This window comes from Bubalus kerabau, chromosome 10 (genome assembly GCF_029407905.1).
Source record: "Bubalus kerabau isolate K-KA32 ecotype Philippines breed swamp buffalo chromosome 10, PCC_UOA_SB_1v2, whole genome shotgun sequence".
Classification (NCBI taxonomy): domain Eukaryota; kingdom Metazoa; phylum Chordata; class Mammalia; order Artiodactyla; family Bovidae; genus Bubalus; species Bubalus kerabau.
The window spans coordinates 48,760,559-48,780,941 of record NC_073633.1 but is presented as its reverse complement, the minus strand read 5'-3'; the positions used below and the strand labels follow the sequence as shown (position 1 = coordinate 48,780,941).

General features: G+C 41.1%; 1 protein-coding gene across 20 annotated transcripts in view; it reads left to right on the top strand.

The window, feature by feature from the left end:
• TRIM9 (tripartite motif containing 9) overlaps positions 1 to 20,383 on the top strand; it is a 117,436-nt gene that overhangs the window by 83,116 nt on the left and 13,937 nt on the right. For 13 of the 20 annotated variants that reach the window (XM_055537617.1, XM_055537628.1, XM_055537622.1 and 10 more), the window contains 2 exons: positions 7,970 to 8,127; positions 9,794 to 9,932. The exons of 3 other annotated variants lie outside the window; for them this stretch is intronic. In XM_055537617.1, the coding sequence (XP_055393592.1) occupies positions 7,970 to 8,127; positions 9,794 to 9,932 (297 nt within the window). Of the gene's footprint in view, positions 1 to 7,969; positions 8,128 to 9,793; positions 13,083 to 20,383 lie in introns of those variants that run through there. 4 more of the 20 variants (XM_055537626.1, XM_055537619.1, XM_055537613.1 and 1 more) reach the window with 2 other exon arrangements.

Genomic DNA, 20,383 nt, shown 5'->3' with positions numbered 1-20,383 from the left:
CCATCTCCATAACTTTGTCATTTTCTGATCTTTTTTAAAACTAAAGTAATTGATTTGCTCTGTGCTTCTCCCAACTTAAGCATCCCTGTAATAAATAACTTAGAATCCAATGGTTTAGAATTTTTGTGTCTTAAGAAAAATCCGCATACATCCTTTTATTAGAACCATATAACCCCGCAGGTGTTAGGGGTTTATACTACACATGCAGTTACACACATTCCTGTCCCAGGTAATGCACAGTACTTCTCTCATCCTCTTAATGAGTTTTTGTCCTCTTTCATCTTCAGTTTCCTCATCTTTTTGTTTAATATGTATTGCTTTGGGATAATGCCTTTATTAATTTTCAAAGTAACTAGTGTATAGATTGTAAATAAAAATGCTGTGTTGTAGTAACAAAAACATTTAGCTTTTACTGGCTGCCTACCAAATCAGACATACTCTTTCCATGGATTACAAAATGCTTTCCATGGATTAACTCATTTTATTCTCCCAATCCTAGTAAGCAGCTGAGGACACTGAGGTGCAGGAAGACTGGGTTACTTGCCTGGGCTCACCCAGCTAGTGACTGACAGGGCCGGAATTCAAACCCATGGAGCATGGTTCCAGAACTCACACCTACAACTTCCAGTTTGTGCTGTAACGTTAGTGCCTTACTAAGCCACTTCTTCAAGAAGTAACTGAATTCTTCTCTTAATCTTGAGAAATTAAAATTTTTTTTTGTTCAAGCAATGCTTTCAGGCTTTAAAAAAAAATGTAACACCTACATGGTAGCCTGTGGTGCGTCACCATCCCAATAATGTGCAGAGCCCCCTGATCAGCCTCTTTTTGTCCCCAGTTCCTTCAACAAGGTAGAACCATTGAAAGGTTATGTCACAAGTAGCTCAGAGGAGAAAATGTGTCACAAAAGGGCAATGTAAGGGCTTTTGGTGAAAGAGAGAAGAAAAATAAAAAAGAGTCAATCCAATTAGCCTTGGTGAAGGGGCAGGAGGAGGGGCAGGTAGAGCATCGAGGCCTCAGGGCTTTCAGATGCTTTAATCGGCTGAAAGCCCTCTCCTCCCGCGTCCATTCTGAGAGATGTCCATCTGCCATGGTGCAGTCCAGGCCAGTTGACACAGTGGTGACAACTGGCTTGCAGTAGACGGGCTTCCTTGGAAGTAGCAACACAGACCACACTCCTAAAGCATTATCACTTGGCCACTTGGCTGCACACAAGCGTAACTGTGGACATGACTGGACACACAGCAGAGAATGCCACGCATGTGAAGAGCCAAAGTGCAGAACACTCTTACAGCAAAAACCTAGAATACAAAATTATCCAAAACCATTATTTATAATGTTAATACAGTAGACCACTTGGTATGAGACTGGATTGTTCCCTTTTCCATTTCTTTTTAATACTTCATGTCAATTTACTTCTGATAAGTATCCCTCTGAGGAGTTAATTTATATGTTTATGTGTGTGTGTGTGTTGTGTTCACTAAATTTAATTAATTCAGTAAGAGCCCAGTCCTCCTTAAAATCTGAATAATTTTTATCTGTCACACTTTTAAAGGAGAGAAAAAGCTGAAAGGTCATGACCCAGAACTCAGTTACCTGCAGTTAAGACTTCTCTTGCTTGCCCCTTTGATGTCTGTTAGCATATACACAACCATGCCTAGTGCGTTGTTGGTCTTTGTATTTTCTTAGGATATTCATAGTCAGTTTAGCAAACTGAGCTTCACAGTCAGGAAAAATCTCTCAAGAAATTGCACCCTCATGTCCATGTAGTAATAGCTAAATTTAAATAGCACTTGAAATGGTGTTCAGTTCAGATCAGTCGCTCAGTCGTGTCTGACTCTTTGTGACCCCATGAATCGCAGCACGCCAGGCCTCCCTGTCCATCACCAACTCCCGGAGTTCACTCAGACTCACGTCCATCAAGTCAGTGATGCCATCCAGCCATCTCATCCTCTGTTGTCCCCTTCTCCTCCTGCCCCCAATCCCTCCCGGCATCAGAGTCTTTTCCAATGAGTCAACTCTTCGCATGAGGTGGCCAAAGTACTGGAGTTTCAGCTTTAGCATCATTCCTTCCAAAGAAATCCCAGGGCTGATTTCCTTCAGAATGGACTAGTTGGATCTCCTTGCAGTCCAAGGGACTCTCCCATTGTAAGACTAACAATATGTTGGTTTCAATATATAATTTCTAATTGTGCTAAGTGGATTAGTAGAAAGTTTAAAATATTTTCAAAGTTACTTGAAATAGGCATGTAAGTCTGACTCAAACTTACAGCTAAAATATCTGTCTACTTCCTGACTCAAAATTTGAGAATCTCTCCGGTTTTGAAATTTTATCTCAGATGCCTTTTTTTTTAACATCAGAGAAGATAGGTCTCTTGCTCATTTTAAAATATTCTCACAGCATCTGCTACTCAACTAAAATGCATTGTCTAAAATTAGTCTCTTATTAGCTAAGGATTTAACTGATCTGCTCTTTTGGATTCCATATCACCCTCAAGCAATTGAGATCTGAGTGAAGAATGTTGGTACCCTCTCTGTTCAAACATCACAAAATGTAAGGGCATTTCTCCAGTTGCATTTTGATTAGAAAATCATCTTACCCTCTTTCCAGACTACTGGGAGTGGTGTTTGATCTCTCAGGCTTTTCTTTTGTAGACAACAACCAATTAAACTTTGTTTTCTGTTTTTATTATAGAGTAATAGATACATTTTTCCTTAATCCTAAATTGCTATTTTCAACTTTTACCTGGTCATGGGAAGGATATTTTAATATCTTTTTTGCCAGTCTATCAGGGGCTCTGTTGCTTGGCTCAGAATAGATTCCAGATACATACTCTCTCCCAGAAAAATATTATCACCCCAGAATTGTTTAAGGACACAAAGTATCCCAAGGTTCATGAGTTAGTGCTGAAATAAAACACCAGATGTCGGGGTGTTCATTCTGACCCAGGGTGAAACATTGACCTGACAGTCCATCAAGCCTTTTTAACACATAGACCAACAGATATTAATCTCTTGAGTGCCTCTACTCACCTAAGGACACATTTATCTCCATTAACTCATGTTGAATGTTAAAAAGCCCTGAATATGCACCAAGGTTATGGGCAAGGACAATGTGATCTAAACAGATTCTCCTATAGATTATGGAAAAAAAAAACACCCAGAGGTTTGGCAGAGATGGGAATGAGCATACATGGAGGGGGGGGTGGTGGTTTAATTGCTAAGTCATGCCCAACTCTTGCAACCCCATGGACTGTGGCCTACTAGGCTCCTCTGTCCATGGGATTTCCCAGGCAGGAATGCTGGAAAGGGTGGCCATTCCCTTCTCCAGGGGATCTTCCCAATTCAGGGATTGAACTTGCATCTCCTGAACTGCAAGCAGATTCTTTGCCACTGAACCACCAGGGAAGCCCCCACATGTGGGAACTTGCATGAAATCTGTTCATGCTCTGGGGGCCTGGAATTCGTGTCCTCAAAGCCTTGTGTGCAAGTTTATCCTCAGCAAAGTACTAATGCCAGCTTTCCAGAAACAGCCCATTCTTCTGCTGAAGTCTAAACTTTCCTCAGATGCTATTTGTATTGTTCAACCATCATAAAAAGGAATGACAGTCCACAAAGGAACCTTCAGAGACGATGACAGTAAAATTGCTCTCCCAGCCGCTACAGCTCTTAAGGTGAACTATTATAATCTATACCAGCAATTCTTGAGAAGCTTTATCGTTCACATTCTAGGAACTAAGAAGAAACACTGCTCTTGGAATTAGGCCTGCACTCTCCCTCTAATTCACTATTACTGAGCCCCTGACTGGAGAGGCAGTGATGTAAACATCCAGCCCGGGGAGCCAACCTGCTGGGGGTCAAAACCCAGCTCTGCCACTGCCTCGCCCTGAATCCTTCCTGTGTTTCAGTTCCCTTGTCTACAAATAGAGATCATCACAGTACCTACCTTGTGGGCTGGTGTTGAAAATCAACTGAATGGACACATGTAAGCCCCTCCCCACAGTCTGGGCCTCAGCAGTGTTTCCACCTCACACGTGTTCTCGTGGCTTCCTCACAGCTCCCTGTTCTCCCTTGTCCTCACCACACTCTTGTGAACCCACACAGAGGAATTCTGGATGGTGTGAGGGCTGTCAGTCTGAAGGATTAGAGAGAAAAGTAAGTAAATATGAAAATCATGAGAGATAATTTGAACTAGAATGACCTTAAAAAGGTAAGACTTTTGAAAACCTTGGTATTAACAGGCCACAGCGGCAGAATTTAATTTTGAGATGAGGCTCCACCAGACCCCAAGGAAGTCAGTAAGAACAGCTACCATTCTGTATCTAAGAGAATTTTGAGCCCAAAGCTTGATTTTACAGGCTAAGAGGATACTGAATACTAGAATTCTCATCAGGTCAGGGGAAGCTAGTTATTTAGGAAAAATAAAGATATCCAGGAATGATCATCAATGTGTTAAGATAGTTATTGTAGCTCCAATTATAGGAATTTCAATAAAACAAAACCTTTTCTCTCAGAGTTCAGCCCAGCAACTATAATGCTATCCATTTCCAAAGCATAAGAGATAAATCAATTTGAAAATACTCTGGATTCTTGTAGGCCATTTATTTTATACCTAATAAATTGAAGAGGGGTAATAAAGATACAACACCCAGTATAAAATCTGTTGTTCTGAAATGCCAGCCTTAAGTATTTTTTAACAAGACTGTAATTTTATCACATTTCCTTTTATATGCAATGTCACTTTGGGGTAAATAAGGAAAAGGAAAAAATAATTCTCAGCACATTGAGAAATAGATTTAGACACATGCAGATGTTCCCCGGTTCCTTCCGTCTCTCTCTCTTCCTCTCTCTCTCTTAATTTGCCTTTTTTTTTTTTTTTTTTTTGTTCATTTGTTTAAATTTGGGATAGTGTTAAGATCTGAAGATTAGAGACTGGTTAGACTTTTTTCTAGCTCCTTGGCCTTTGAAAGTGTATCCCACTGAGTACTTACAAATGAAGTTCACATGTTTTAATTACACATGACACTATATATTTCAATGCATCTTTTAATTATATCTATGACTATGTGGGAAATTTGAGTTTCTTATCAGAGACATTGAAAGTATTTGTGTGATTCAAGTTGAAATCATTTTCTGGATCTTATTTGTTGATTTTAAAACTGGTGAAATGTAGACTTGCCTGAAACATGAAAAAAGGGAAAATGAAGACTAATAAGGCAGATAATGAAATAAAGAAAGTCCGAGGACTTGTTATTTTATGGAAGGCCCTAACCAATACCAACAGTTAAGAGCAAATATTTCCCAGGGAGACTCACTGCCTGTCTCTAGAAACCCTTTGAAGAACAGTTTGCTTAAATTTGTCAGATTTTGTTGTTGTTACTGTTCAGTCAAAAAGTCGTGTCTGACTCTTCATGACCCCATGGACTGCAGCATACCAGGCTTCCCTGTCCCTCACCATCTCCCAGCATTTGCCCAAGTTCATGTCCATTGAATCCGTGATGCCATCTAACCATCTCATCGTCTCTCACCCTCTTCTGCCTTCAATTTTTCCCAGGATCAGGTCTTTTCCACTGAGTCAGCTCTTCACATGAGGTGGCCAAAGTATGGGAGCTTTAGCTTCAGCATCAGTCCTTCCAAAGAGTATTCAGGGTCAGATTTTACTCCACTGTTACTATGTTAAGAGGTATTCTTTTACTACAGAAAAAATTTAAATGACAAAGTAAGTTTCTAACTGAAATAGTGACCTTAAATTAACCTCTAGTTAAGTAACAGGTTCCTGTGATGTGCTTAGTCGCTCAGTCATATCCAGCTCTTTGAGACCCATGGCCTGTAGCCCACCAGGCTCCTCTGTCCATGAGGATTCTCTAGGCAAGACTACCAGAGTAGGTTGCCATGCCCTCCTCCAGGGGAACAGGTTCCTAGATGATATCTATTATGCACAGAAAGTCACTAGAATCATTCAAAGGAGTTCTGTCTTCTGCCTCTTCTTTCCAGCCAGTCCTGTAGTCTATTTAGTGAATGAAAGTGAAAGTGTTAGTCGTGTTAGTCAGTCTTTGCCACCGCATAACTGTAGCCTACCAGACTCCTCTGTCCATGGAATTCTTCAGGCAAGAATACTGGAGCGGGTAGCAATTCCCTTCTCCGGGGGATCTTCCCGACTCAGGGATTGAACCTGGGTGTCCTGCATTACAGGCAGATTCTCTACCGTCTGAGCCACCAGGGAAGCCCAAAGCAGTGCATTTCCTCCAAGTCTAGATGTTCTGGGACCTCTGAAGCTGCAAAGCCATTGTTCTCTGATAAGATTCCATTCTTGTGCCATTGAAACTCGAAACAGGATTCCCTTTCATAAACTGATTACCTCCAATTCACTGGTCATAATTTTGATTTAATTATGTTTGATGTGTTAACTTAGACATGGTTTTCTTGTAATGTATCAGCCTTCTTAAGTATAATAGACCTGCTTCACCTTTACATCTCTTATATTCTAGTCCCTACTTTTGTTTTCTAGGTTATCCACCATAAAACCTTTTTCTAAGCCGCTGTTAAAGTAACTTTCTTCTTAGTTGGGGTGACTGGCAAGGAACAGATTTAATTTAGGGCATGACACTCTGAGTTCAGTTTTGGTACAGCATACCAGGTATTCCACAATTAACATTTGTTCATCTGAATGTCCCTGGATGTGGTCCAAATCATTCTTTCCCATGTTAAAAGTGCTACAAAAATAAAATCATGTTTTAGTGCTGAAAACAATTTTTAAGCAGTTAGTGAAAACACTGCTCCCAGATTCATCAATTGAGTTCATACCTTAGGAACTAGGATTATTCATTCCCTGATATTTGTATGTCTATGTGATTGAAGGCTCTATTAATCTGCAGTTTTCATACAAGACTCAGCACAGAAGCGGGAGGGGGTATTGAGACTAGTAACACTGTGACAGATTTTCACAAGGTCAGGAGGACACTCTGACCCTCCCTGCTAGCCCCCATCTGTTCCCATAGTATTCTCCGGCTCACAGTTGACTGCTAAACACCAACACAAAAACAGACTTGGGCTAGTGCTATTTTCAAGGCATATGCTATGCTAAGTCACTTCAGTCGTGTCCGACTCCGTGTGACCCCATAGACGGCAGCCACCAGGCTCCCCTGTCCCTGGGATTCTCCAGGCAAGAACACTGGAGTGGGTTGCCATTTCCTTCTCCAATGCATGAAAGTGAAAAGTGAAAGCGAAGTCGCTCAGTCGTGTCCGACTCTTAGCGACCCCATGGACTGCAGCCTACCAGGCTCCTCCATCCATGGGATTTTCCAGGCAAGGGTACTGGAGTGGGGTGCCATTGCCTTCTCCGTTTCAAGGCATAGCTACCTGGAAAGAATGCTGTCAAATTCCTCAAAAGTTTCAAAACTGAGAAATCACTTTTGTATCCCTTGGTACCAAATTTTCACAAATCCACAGTTGTAGCTAGTTATGTGCACAAAATCTTAAGTGGAATCACTAATAAAAAATGAAAGAAACTTAGACATGTACGTACTGGTTTCAGAGTTGTTTCTCGGCATAGGCAGTCCCCATTTTATTAAATGCAGTTTAAGTTTCAGAGTAACTTTACGATACATGTATCAACCATGTTATGGATGAACTAGGCTTTAGTGGGCAAAATGGGAAATCCGGACTACTCGGCAAACATTTCCCTGAGGGCTGAGGCCTTCCATGCTGAAGGGGATGAGAATACAGCAGTCGTCTCCCCTCTGGTTAAGGTAGGAAACGCTGCTGTGAGCTTGAAAAGGCACCAGTGAAGAAACGCTGGCCACGCCTGGAGGCTCTGTGAGGCAGATCCTATTCAGGTCCCCTCGCTCCCCAGGGTAGGAACTTAGTCCAGCCACTTGTTTACAAGTGGGTGTTGAGCATTCCTAGTGAAATTCCTAGATGCTGAAGTGTTGACAGCTCCACAGAAGTCAGGGTTACACTAATTTCTGTTTAGCTTCCTCTCCAGTCCCAGCGACTCCCATCCTGCAGCTGGAGGACTGCTGCACCCACAACAACAGCGCCACGCTGTCTTGGAAACAGCCGCCTCTGTCCACGGTGCCTGCGGAAGGATACATTCTCGAGCTGGATGACGGCAATGGCGGTCAGTTCCGGGTAAGTGGAGAACCTGCTGGTTGACGGTTTAATCGCAAAGTCGGACTCTTTGCCACCCCGTGGACTGCAGCCCACTAGGCTCCTCTGTCCATGGCATTTTCCAGGCAAGAATACTGGAGTGGGTTGCCAAACCTACTTCTTCTTAACCAAACTGGTGACGACCACAGAGGACCCACCTCAGAGCCTCAGACCCAACCCAGCAGGGCCTGCACATCCTTCATCTGAGGCCTTCATCCTTGTCCCATCAAAGAAGGATGAAGGAGTCCCGGAACAGCAGTTGCCCCTCCGGAAGAGAAAGTACCTACAGTCCTGCAAGCTCTGAAATCAGGCTGCCTGCCTTCCAGTCCCAACCGCACCCCTAAAGCTGTGGGAATGTGCCCGTTTCTTACCTCTTTGAGCCTTCAGATCCTCATTTGTAAAAGTGAAGTCGCTCAGTCATATCCGACTCTTTGCGACCCCATAGACTGTAGCCTACCAAGTTCCTCTGTCCATGGGATCTTCCAGGCAATAGTACTGAAGTGGATTGCCATTTAATGATAACGTGTGCCTCATGCATTGTTGTTAAGAGCCACTTGGATCATTCGTATAAAATTCTTAGCATACTGAAGCCCCAGCCACCAGTCTTCCTAGCATCCCCCTAAGGAGATGTCATTTTGAGGCTGTGCTCAAATTTGGACTCAAATTATCTTTACTCATTACATCAGCATAATGTTGCAACATGTACAGCTAAAGAGGGAGGTAAACACCTAACCTATGCTAATGATGCATTATGCTAGGATTTATTTTAAGCTTTTGAAATATCACTCTTCCTCCCTTCCCTGTTTCCTCCCTCTTCCCTCTGTACTATGAGGAAAAATCTGAAAAGTCATGATTTCCCTTCCTGCACTTCGAAACTCTTTTGCTTTGAATGTCATCTTTGTGACAGTTCCTGAAGCTGTCAGTGGTTTATAAACATACCAGACAGACCACATTCATGTTTCCAAACCTGTTTTTTAAATATAAATCATACTGGTGAATAAAGAGCTCAGTAGGTATAACATACTGAATAAATGTCAGCTTAATAAGGATAATGCTATCTGTGGTGGTGGTGGTTTAGTCACTCAGTCTTGTCTGACTCCTGTGACCCCAAATACCCAGTTTTAATCTTTGAAGCCCTATTTGCTAATAACTAGCATTCAGTGAGCTGACAGACCCATGCTAAATACAAGGCACTACGCTAGTCAGTTTGCACATATGACCTTATATAATCTACACACCAACCTCACAAGATAGGTATTTTTGTCCCAGTTTTACAGAGAAGGAAACTGAAGCTAAAAGAGGTCAGTTCAGAGCCCAGTATTTCACAGGATGAGTCAGATCAGGCAGAACCCAAAGCACCTTCTCTTATCCATCCTGCAACACTTGCCTCCTGAATAACTTAGAACATAGTATTGTATTAGTCGCTAAGACATGTCTGACTCTTTGTGACCCCATGGACTGTGGCCTGTTAGGCTCCTTTGTCCACGGAATTCTCCAGGCAAGAATACTGAAGTGGGTTGCCATTTCCTTCTCCAGGGGATCTTCCCAACCCAGGATCAAACCCAGGTCTCCTGCATTGCAGGCAGATTCTTTACTGTCTGAGCCCAGTTTAGAGTTAAATGGTGGCCTGTTCTTTTCTGACCCTTAGGAAGTGTATGTTGGAAAGGAGACCATGTGCACCGTGGATGGTCTTCACTTCAACAGCACATACAATGCTCGCATCAAGGCCTTCAACAAAACGGGAGTCAGCCAGTACAGCAAGACGCTGGTCCTGCAGACGTCCGAGGGTAAGGCCCTTCAGCAGTATCCCTCAGAGCGAGAACTGCGAGGCATCTAGAATGGCTGGCAAGCCCGGAGGTAACCCCACCACTGCCCACATTCGCAAGTGTTTCCATGACTAGCCCTGCATTCTGGCACAGAGCCGCTGTTTCTCTCCTGCATTTAGAGAGCTCATGGTGTGTGGACGGGATCAGACCAAAGTGTCCACAGCAGCAGTTCCAATGGCCTGGGCCGGCGGCTTCCTTTGATAACACTCTAAATAAGCTGCAGCGGAAGAAGCTGACAAGTGAAGGCCTGAATGTGCCGCGGTGTGTGAGGCGAATGTTACCTAGGCTCTAGGGCAGGCTCCCATTGTCCACGACACACGTCACTGGCCAGTTTTGCCCAGAGGATTCTAAATTGCTTTGTAGCACTTGCTCGTATCTGAGGGTGGGGCCAAGGTCCTTTGCAGCTGTGGATTTATCCAACTGAATGTGTTTCCAAGGGGTATGGGGCCCAGGGCTATGCCAAGAGGGCCTGTTGGCCACTCCAGTTAACCTTCATGCACCAGGACCAGGCTCCCTGTGGGCACCAGACAGGAGGAGACCAGCACCTCGGCATTACCTGGCCATTCTCACCTCTGCCAGTCCCTCTAGGCTTGGTTAGCCTGCCTGGGCCCTCTGCACAGGTCCATCTCTAGAGAACTTTTGCTTCTTGGCTATACTGTAAATATCTTGGTCATCAGAAACAAGCCACCCATCTCAGGAGAGGGGCTTGGATTTGATGGCCAGGTATAACCTCTGAGCCACTTCACATTTTCACTCTAAAAGCAGTCGTCACACATGAGATTAAACCTATGGTGAGGAATTTGTGGTCGGTGCCAAAGCATTTTCAGACCTTCTGGGTGTCATTTTAATCACAGGAGCCACCCCCGTCCCATGGCATCCTCCATAACTTCCCTCTGCAGAGCTAATTATGTTGATTTTGTTCACATTCAAAATGTTAGCTGAAAGAACTGTGGTGGCATTTTCTCCCACTTCCCACAAACCTCAGCATGTGCCGGTCACCCTCTAAAATGGTTCACATGGTTAAAAACAAGCACAACTTAAATCCCACAGTAAGGTTGCAAGGCCCCTAGCTGTGAAAACCACACTTAGGGAGCACTTGTGTGTCTGAGTGATGCTACTCAAAGAGAAGAATTCAATGAAAGGGACAAACCCACGTGACCTACCCTGACTTGGGTTATAGGGATGTGGTAGCTAAGCCTCCTCTGGGACCCTCATTTTGGCAGCTTCTCTCTGGGAAGAGAATTACCAGCTTGAGAGCAATTGCCTTCCCAAAGCTAAGTGCTAAAGCCCTCCAGGAGCCTTCCTAGGTGCCATGCAAAAGGGCCTCACGGGGGATGGCCTGGTTTCCCATGTGTGTATACAGCAGTTTGATTAAAGAGTGAAGTGCATGCCATCAGAGCAGGCAGACAATTTGTAGCAATGTTGTTAATCTTTGTTCACCAGACCTAAGGGAAAACTATTTCTATTCATAATGCATCATGGAAGTCATACTATTCTGCTAAAATCAGTTATAGCATAGCAGCCTGAGCACTTACGTCTCTCTTTTCATCCTGCAGGAGGATGTAGTTTCTAAGTTTCGATTAATGTTCATAAGATTATGGTGTCTAATAAATTACAGGATTGGAACTGCGATCCTTGGTACCACAGTCACAGAACTGGGGGTCATTTTCTAAAAGAAACTAACGGAACAAGTCCTCTTCCAACAAAGAAACTGTACTGTAGAAATTAATTTCCTCCATGAATTTTATATATTGTGTACAAATATAAGGTATGTATCTAAATACAAAGAACACCCTATCATCCTGTAGATGTCAGTATTCTCTGTTACTGCACAGAAGTGATTTTCTCATGATGAAATAAAGTTCACACACATACTTTCTCCATAACTTTGGTTTGTTCTATTTGTTTCTCCCTCATTCTAATTCATTACGACAGTAAGACAAGATTTAGAAAGCAAGAAAAAAACAAATAGCTTGTTAAAAAAAGAGAGATTTGATCAGTCTGTAACCATTGAGAAAAATATAGACCTAAAGAATTATACCTCATTTTTGTTTTTTAGAAATCAATGAGAAAATGCTGTTAACAGAGTTTCGATACATTAACTGAATTTATACTTTATTAATCTCATTTCCTACCATTCCTGAAAAGGTTCACTTTGGAGGTTTTTTTCTTTGCTGCTATTGTGGGTGATGCGATGGTTGGTTTGCTCTCTACTTTAACAAAATCTTTTATGTTCTTTTTAGCAAGAGTTAACCCCTTTCCAAGGTTCAAAATAAAAAGTCTGTATCACAGAAGGGTACAATTTCATATGTGATAGCAAGTCTAACTTGTATTTTCATGCATTTAGTCCAAGGTTGAAATCACTTGTCACTTAACCCTTTGAACTATCACAAAACCTTCTGCTGACCTAAAGGTAAAATATTATGTGGGGGAGAGTAAATGTCCACATTGTTTGTTGTGAATTCTGACCTTTTTTTTTTTCAAAGCAAATATATTTGTCTATTTGTTGGGCATTATTTGATAAGAGTCTGCTGTATGCTATGATATGGGTATACAATGTTGAGCAGAGGTCACCCAGATGTCACGGAGTTCACAGTCTAGGAAGAGAGACAGGCCTTAAAGAAATAGACACACAAATATTGCATATTTACAAATTACGATAAACACTGTGAGAAAAGGAAAAGGGACCATAAGGAGGACATGATTTGTGTAAGGGAATCAGGAAAACAATGAAAAATAATTTAATGCAATGGAAATTATAAAGAATGTGTAATCAAAAGAGACAAGGAAAGGAAAACACATTATTACATGAATTCAAGCTTAGTTAGTTCCCTGAAAGCAAAGCTCTTGGGAATGGACTTAAAACTGCCATGAGAATAAGGCCAGCTGCAGATCCAAACCAAAGTACCCTGACTGAAGAATAAGCTTAACTGTAGGCAGTTAAGAATTTTAATGAAATTTTAAAATAAGGCCCATAGCCTGGTTATATATGTATTTCTAAATGATTCATTTAATATCCATGATGGCTATGTCACAGTCTCTGAAACCATCTGCAAAGATTATTTGTTTAAAATATTATATAACAAGGCTCCGTTAATAAAGTCCTCAGGCTTATTCTGTGTCTTGAAGTCTATTCTCCTGCCAAAAAGAATTTAGACGTGGGTGAGAATAGGACAGAAAATTTTTGTTTATTTCCCCCTACTTTTCTCCTACCTATCTAAACAGACTGTACTTTTTTCCCCTTTGTTTAAAATCTGGAGAAAAAAATAAGATAGACCAAAGATAATATTCCTAGCACTCAAGTAGTTCACTAATACTATTATCTGGCTGGTAAAAGATCTTTCCCTGACTCTCCTCAGCTCTCAGAGCCAGGGGGCCACTTCATGCAGCCTTCTCAGCAGAAAAGAAGCTGCAGCTCACCAATCCTTCAAGAAATTAAAGCACAGAGAGTTGCACCTTCTGTGCAAAAAATACAACCCTTTGCATAAAAAGATCATTTTCCTTGGACACATTCTAAGAATTACTAAAGAATATGAACATTTTAAAGACTCTTGATCTGTTTGCAAATTGCTTCCAGATTTTACACAAGAAATGTATGAGCTATTCCATTTTTAATATCACCTTAATTCTAGTATTTAGAGTTTAATTTCAACTAACAAGCAGCTTCTAAAAGTAAAAACGTTTCTAAGAGAAGGTTTTTAATTCATATTTTCATAGAAAATATGATTGTCTTGCATCTAATAGTGACATGAAATACAACATACTGAAGGGAAAATGAATATGATATAAAGGGAAGGAAAGACTTCTCAGAGAGAGAGAGAGTGAAATCTAAACAGAAGGAATAACTGTACGCAAGGCAAAGACTTCAAAATATGCCTTGAGCTGACTTTGCAAAGGAATCCTCATTCACTCAAAAACATTAACTGAGCATGTCGATTTCATGATCACAGAGATGCACATAGCATGGCCCTGCCCTAGAGCTTATGGGCTTTATTCTTCCTCCTTCCTGAATCTCATGGCACCTGGCTCAGAGTGGCAAAAAACTACGGTACCCCCTCGTCTCTCCAGAACTAAGATATCCACCCTACAACGTGGGTAGTCATCTTAGAATCAAGATATAAGCAACAATGACCTATGATTGGCAAAAAAAAAAAAGAAAAGATACAGAAGCTTTTGTGATGTTCTCACAGCAGAGCCCTTGGCGTCACTTGGCTCTCACTTACTCTTAGTTTACCCACAATTCCATTGAGTTCATTGACTCATTTGCAAAGAGTGCAACAGATTGGAGGCATCACATTAGCAGAGAGAAGAATTTGGTATAAAAGTGAATTGAAGCTATTGGCAGCCTTGACCAAAGAAAGTAACTGGAAAAACTGAAAAATCCAAAAAATCAAAAGCGAATGTTCTTGGGGCATATGCTCAGATTAAGAAAGCCAGAAAGTATGTAATGTACTTTAGAATGATTTCCACATTGTACATTTAAAAGTCAGTATGTATTCTGGAACTCTTGGTAACAGGGTATTCAAGTATATCTCAGAAGGCTTTATGGAATATAAGTACTTCCCCCTCCCCTCACCAAATACTATGATAATAAGCCCTATTTCATTTTGTGTAGAGCTTCTAAGAACTTTCTTCATTATCCTTTAAAAGATTCTGTAAAAATGACAGCAACATGAAAGTCTGCAAATATTTTTAGGATACTGAAATTCAGTAGAGGAATTGTATAAAAGCTATCCATTTTCTGTAAGGGCCTAAGGAAAACATAAGGATTCTTTTCTGTTTATTCTAAGACCACTGTATAGACTTTGTACCTCTGTACCCATCACTAGTGTCTAAACCTCTCTTCTGTCCTCTTGCTGTAGCATTCCAGATTTACCCTGTGTTTTAGTTTCTCATTGCTGATTTAACAGATTACAACAAGGTTAGTAGCTTAAAACAACACAAATTTTTCACCTTACAATTCTAGAGGTCAGAATCTTACATGGGTTTCACTGGGCTAGAAGTGAAGCATCAGCAGGACTGCATTCCTTGGAAGTGGTTCTAGGGAAGAATCTGTTCTGTTTCTTTTTCCAGCTCCTAGAAACCACCTATATTCCTTGACTCATGCCCCCTTCCTCCATCTTCAAAGCCAGCAGCATAGCATCTTCCAATCTCTTTCTGACTCTGATCCTCCTGTTTTCCTCTTATAAGGGATCCTTGTGATTAAATCCCTTGGGCCCACCTTGGTAGTCCAGGATAATGTCCCATCTCAAGATCCTTAATTTATTCACATCTGTAAAGTTCCCTGTGCCATATCAGGTGACATAGTCACAGATTCTGGGGATTATGACATGGACATTTTTTTGGCAGGTCATTATTCTGCCTACCACACACTGGGAGAAAAATATTATTCTTATTATTCCCACTCTACATATGGCAAAATGGAGCCCAGGAGAGGATAAATGATGTGTCAGGCCTGAGCCTTTCAGCTCCAATGCCCAGCACAGTACATTTTGATGCTGACATTAAAACAGTGCTATTTGCACTCAACCAATAGGAGGGAAAGAGAGAAAACTATCCTAAGTCTATTTGCTAAACATCTGAAAACAGCTTGTGGAAGCAGTACTGTGTAGCTGCTTCACGTATTCATCCAGAAACCCCAGGCAGAAATAGGACTTCTAACACTTTCAAAGAGTCACATTAGAGTTTTGTTCTAAAGAATAATATTCCTGCTTTAAGAAAGAGATGTGGGAATGGCTGTCATTCCTTAACACACGCACACACACAGACACACACACACACACACACACATACACACACATACCTGCCCAGGCTGAGATTCTCCCCATTGTGGACGTTTTTCAGCTAGCAGTGACCAGTTGCTGCCTGGGAAGGAAAAGGATGTCAGAGCTGCATCTCTGAGGTCCTGGAAGGACCCCACCAAGTGAGATCTGGAACTGGGAGCCCTGCTCAGGTTGAAACCAAAGAGCTACTTATTCACAGAAGCTCTCAGCCCTCCAGATCTCGACTGTGAGGCCAAGTGGGAAGAATAATCAGTGATCATGAGAGAATCAGGCTGTAGATAAGGCTGTAAATTCCAGCACTGCCCACATACAGGAGCTCAGAGCACAGAGAAAATGTGCTCTCAAGCATCCTCTTTCTTGAACATCCACAGGAGTCACCTGCCCAGCACTTTCCAGGATTGTTTTATCTAATGACAACTAAAGGGTTGGGATTCTTGAAATGATATCTTAGAAATTGCTTTCTAAAAAGGGGACATAGAAGAGGTTATTCATAAAGATTAAAATGCCCTTTTCTCCCCCGTTAGATTCTCAGCATCACAGTTCCCTTTCAAGTGTGATAGCACCTTCTCCCACACATCATAGGAAATAACCCAGAGAATAGTCAGTGATGCAGGCAGAATGTAGGCAGAATGTAGGCCCAGCATGACCCCAGATGCCTTTGTTCACAACCTCTTTGCAGATACTTTATAGTAATTGGGGGCTGGGGTAGCTACTGTACTCTTAAACCTTGCTGCACTAAGACATCCCCCATCCCACAAGAGAAAATGTAACCTTGTGGGAGAAAAAGAACCTCACCTACTCTCAGCCCACCCATCCCATGTGGCCAGAATCCCAAATGGTAGGGTAATGTGTTTGCCTTTCAATCTGTATCCACCACAGTCCCAAGAACTACTCTATATATAGATAAGAAAGATTCATCCTCAGTATAATGCAGGGTTTGGAGAATGATAATTAGATCATCTACACAAAGCTGGGTCACCCCTGAGACCACCAACACATGCCCCATGGCCTATAGCATCAACCTTACATTTTATACATTTCCAAGGCACAAAAGAGACCAATGACCTTACCACCCCCAAAATTGTATCCACCAGGAATTGATCTGCCTGTGTCCTTATCCAATCACATCACAGCTGGTAGTGTGACTTAAATGAGTTCCTTAATCTTTCTGGACTTCAGGGTTTTGTTTTTGTTTGGGGGGCAGGGGGTTGTTTGTCTCTAACACTTTAAACTTAGAACAGATGATCTCTAAATTCTTTACAATTAATACACCCTGGTTTTCTTCAAAATTACTGCTGAAAGCTGTTAATTATTTCAGCAAATGCTATGAACAAGTGTAGCCACCTCCTGTATCCTCCAGGGGGTATAATGGTTCTTAGAGGCTGCCTGTGATACTGAAAATTCAACACTAATAGGAATAGTTAATAAAGGATCAAATAAAGAACGGTATATGGTCCACTGGAGATATTTCCTGTCTGCCTGTGCTTTGCTCTTTCTGACTCTGAGCATCAGCCCACCACCTCCCCCCAAAATTGTGTTTACTTAGAAGAATATGCATTTCCAGGACAAATTCTTCAAGGTAGGTAAATCATACCTGAACAAATTTGGGTAGATTTTACAAAATCCAAAGTGAGAGGCATAATGATAGCTTTCAAAGCCCGGAGAAAAAAGAGATTTTGTTCCTTTTAATTTTGACAACATGTATGACATCCAGGGAATTTCCTGATTTTTCATAGAACTGAATTGGATCCAAACCCTATTTTTGCTTCTGGGGAATGCACTTTGTATCTGACCATCTGGGGAGCAGTTTAGTCCTTTGGAATCTTCTGCATCCACTCTTTTGTATTAATAGTTTCCTTATAAATAATGACCTGATGTTCTAAATTGGAATGGAGGACTTGGTGACAGAGTGTGCAACTGTCCCAGGGTGGAAAGAGGGTGTTTCATTTCTTCTTTTAAAAGGAGCTTTTCTAAACAGATTTGTTTCTCACTTCTCAACTGCAATTAATGCCACACTTAAGATTAAAATACCACCTTTCATTGTAAATTATGTACCAGTGGGACATAACTGTGACTTGGGGTGCTTATTAGATCATTTAAGGAAACTTCGCCTTCTTCATTCATTTCTTGGTCTCTTTAAATTCCTCCCAAAAAAAACAAATTATTTTACAGCTTGTTTATAATTGAACTGGAACTCATCTTGAATGCCGCTTGTGCAACTCGTAGTGACATATTTTGCCTTATTTAGCTCTGAAATACCACCATTTTGTTGAACTAGTATCCAAAGGCTGCGTAAGTTATGAAGCTTTTCATACCAGACAGGACGATAACCAAGAATTCTACAAGAGCATGAAGGAAGCTGGGTTAATGTACATTGTCATAAGGAACCCCTGTCAATTTGCTTTTCCTCTTTGAATTCCAAAATTAACACCTCAAAGACTACACATTTCCAAAGAGTCTGCAACATCCATAGAAATCTCTAGTGCACTGTATATGTTGAAATCAGTCAAGAAATTCTGTCTTCAAAAGTGTAAAAATCAATAGTATAAGAGATTTTCTCTAAATGTTTCCCATTTAGTTACTCAGTTCTAATACAGTGTCTGCTAATGAAAAAATAAAATAAATATTCAGTAAGTCAAAAAGAGATACACCACTTAAATATCCTTTTTTTGCCTCAAACCCAAAACTCAGTAAATAATAAGTTTGATCCCCAATCTTTGCTTTGATAATTCTTGATTGTTTCTTTCAAGCAGAGGCCCCAACTCCAGAATCAGCCAGTTCCAGATGGAAAGAGAAAACAGTCCAGGCAAAGACCAGAGGAGAATGATGCTCATTGACCAAGTTGAGGGAAAGTGTGTCCTGACACATTCCCATTATAAACACAGTCCCTCTCCCAGAGTTACTGATATGCTCAAAATTGCTACACCAGTATTCAGCTGGCATTCTGTTTTCCCTTGCTCTTTTGGCTAAATTGCTTTTGCTTACCAAAGCAAAGCAGACAGGATCACTACATGTGATGAAACATAAGAAATTTAAAATACTTAAGGAGCTATTTGTCTTTCTCTAGTGACCAATGTATTAAAAATTAATAATAATTATCCTGAATATTAGCTATGACCTAAAACATAGCCTCATATCATGTATTCTGAAAAAAAAAAAAAAAAAAAACACTAACCCAATTCCTCTTTGTCATGACTAATAGAATATTAATAGCTGAAAAGCCTTCTCCAGATCTCAGTAGTTGTGCTTTGAGGGAAGGTAAGGAAGTCGGTTTACATCCTTTCTGCATCCCAGGGTATAAAACAGAATACACACCATAGCTGTGTGTATGCTCAGTGTGAGTTGTGTGATTTGGCTAAACATGGGTGTAGCATTACTGTTCTCAATATTGTCTTATTGTCTTTGGTTCATGTCTTTAAACATGTCCAGAGGGGCGTGATGAGGAGAGTAAAGATTTGAGATCCATACCTTAGAAGAAAGATTGGAAATCAACTCTGTTTATCCCAGAAAAGTGATTCTTTTTAAAGGGAACCGTGACTGCTCTTGAATATGGCCTCAGTAATGCTACACTTGAGAAGTAGGGCTCCCAAAGTGGTATATCCAGAACAATGTAAGCAGTAACTACAACAGGAGGGGGCTGCCCAGAGGCCATGAGATCCCTAACCTAGAGGATTTCAAGGGGAAGCTTATTATTGCTGCTCAGATGATATCAAGATAAGTGTCTTCCCTCTAAGACTCCTGCAACCTAAGGTATTATCAAGTGGTTTAGATGACCTATAGGCAACTGACCTGACATTTGCACCCTATGCCGAGGGAGAAAGGCACAAAGCGTCTTGCTGGGATCAAGTGCTCTCTCTCTCTCTCTTTCTCTCTCTCATGCTTCATTTGGACAGTTTTCATGAAGCAGTAGGACATTTTTTTTTTAAACTTCTTAGAGAAAATGGGGTAGGAGTACAAGGTAAGAGCCCAGCTGGTAGGGTATGGGAGACCACAGGTAAGAAAAACTCAGAGCAGAGATGGAGTGATTGGGTAACATGGATATTAAGTAAGCTTGCCTGAATAGAGAACATGGCTCAAGACTAAGAGGACTCAAGGAAAATTGGGTCATCAATAATGGTTCACATAAAAGGATAGAAAAACTAACCATTCTAGTGTTCAGTTACTAACCCCATGAATAACCATAGCTGCCCTCAGCCCCCATCCTGCAGAGTGGTCCCATCACCAACTCTAGGTGCTTCTTCCTGGTGCTGAGAATAGAAGAGGTGAGTATGATGGGGTTGGATTTGCTTCCTGAGTCTGGATATAGTACACGTTTCTTCACTGGTTTTCAGATGATTACTCGGGGGTTCAGTATACTCCAGAATTCATTTTATTATATATGTCCTTTTCCTTAATTATTGGAGCAACAAGTATTTTAAATATAATGAATTAATTGTTATCACCTGGTGAAAGATACATTTCTAAGAAAATTCTTGTTAAAAGTATTTTACTGTGATAAATACAGTTGTAAATTCTCCCCCTAAAAGATGCCCATATTAGTTTGTGGTGTTGTGCAATTGTCTTTCAACTTTTTCTATTAAACTAAAAGACTAATTCTCCTTTGAGATAATTATATCATAAATCATTTCT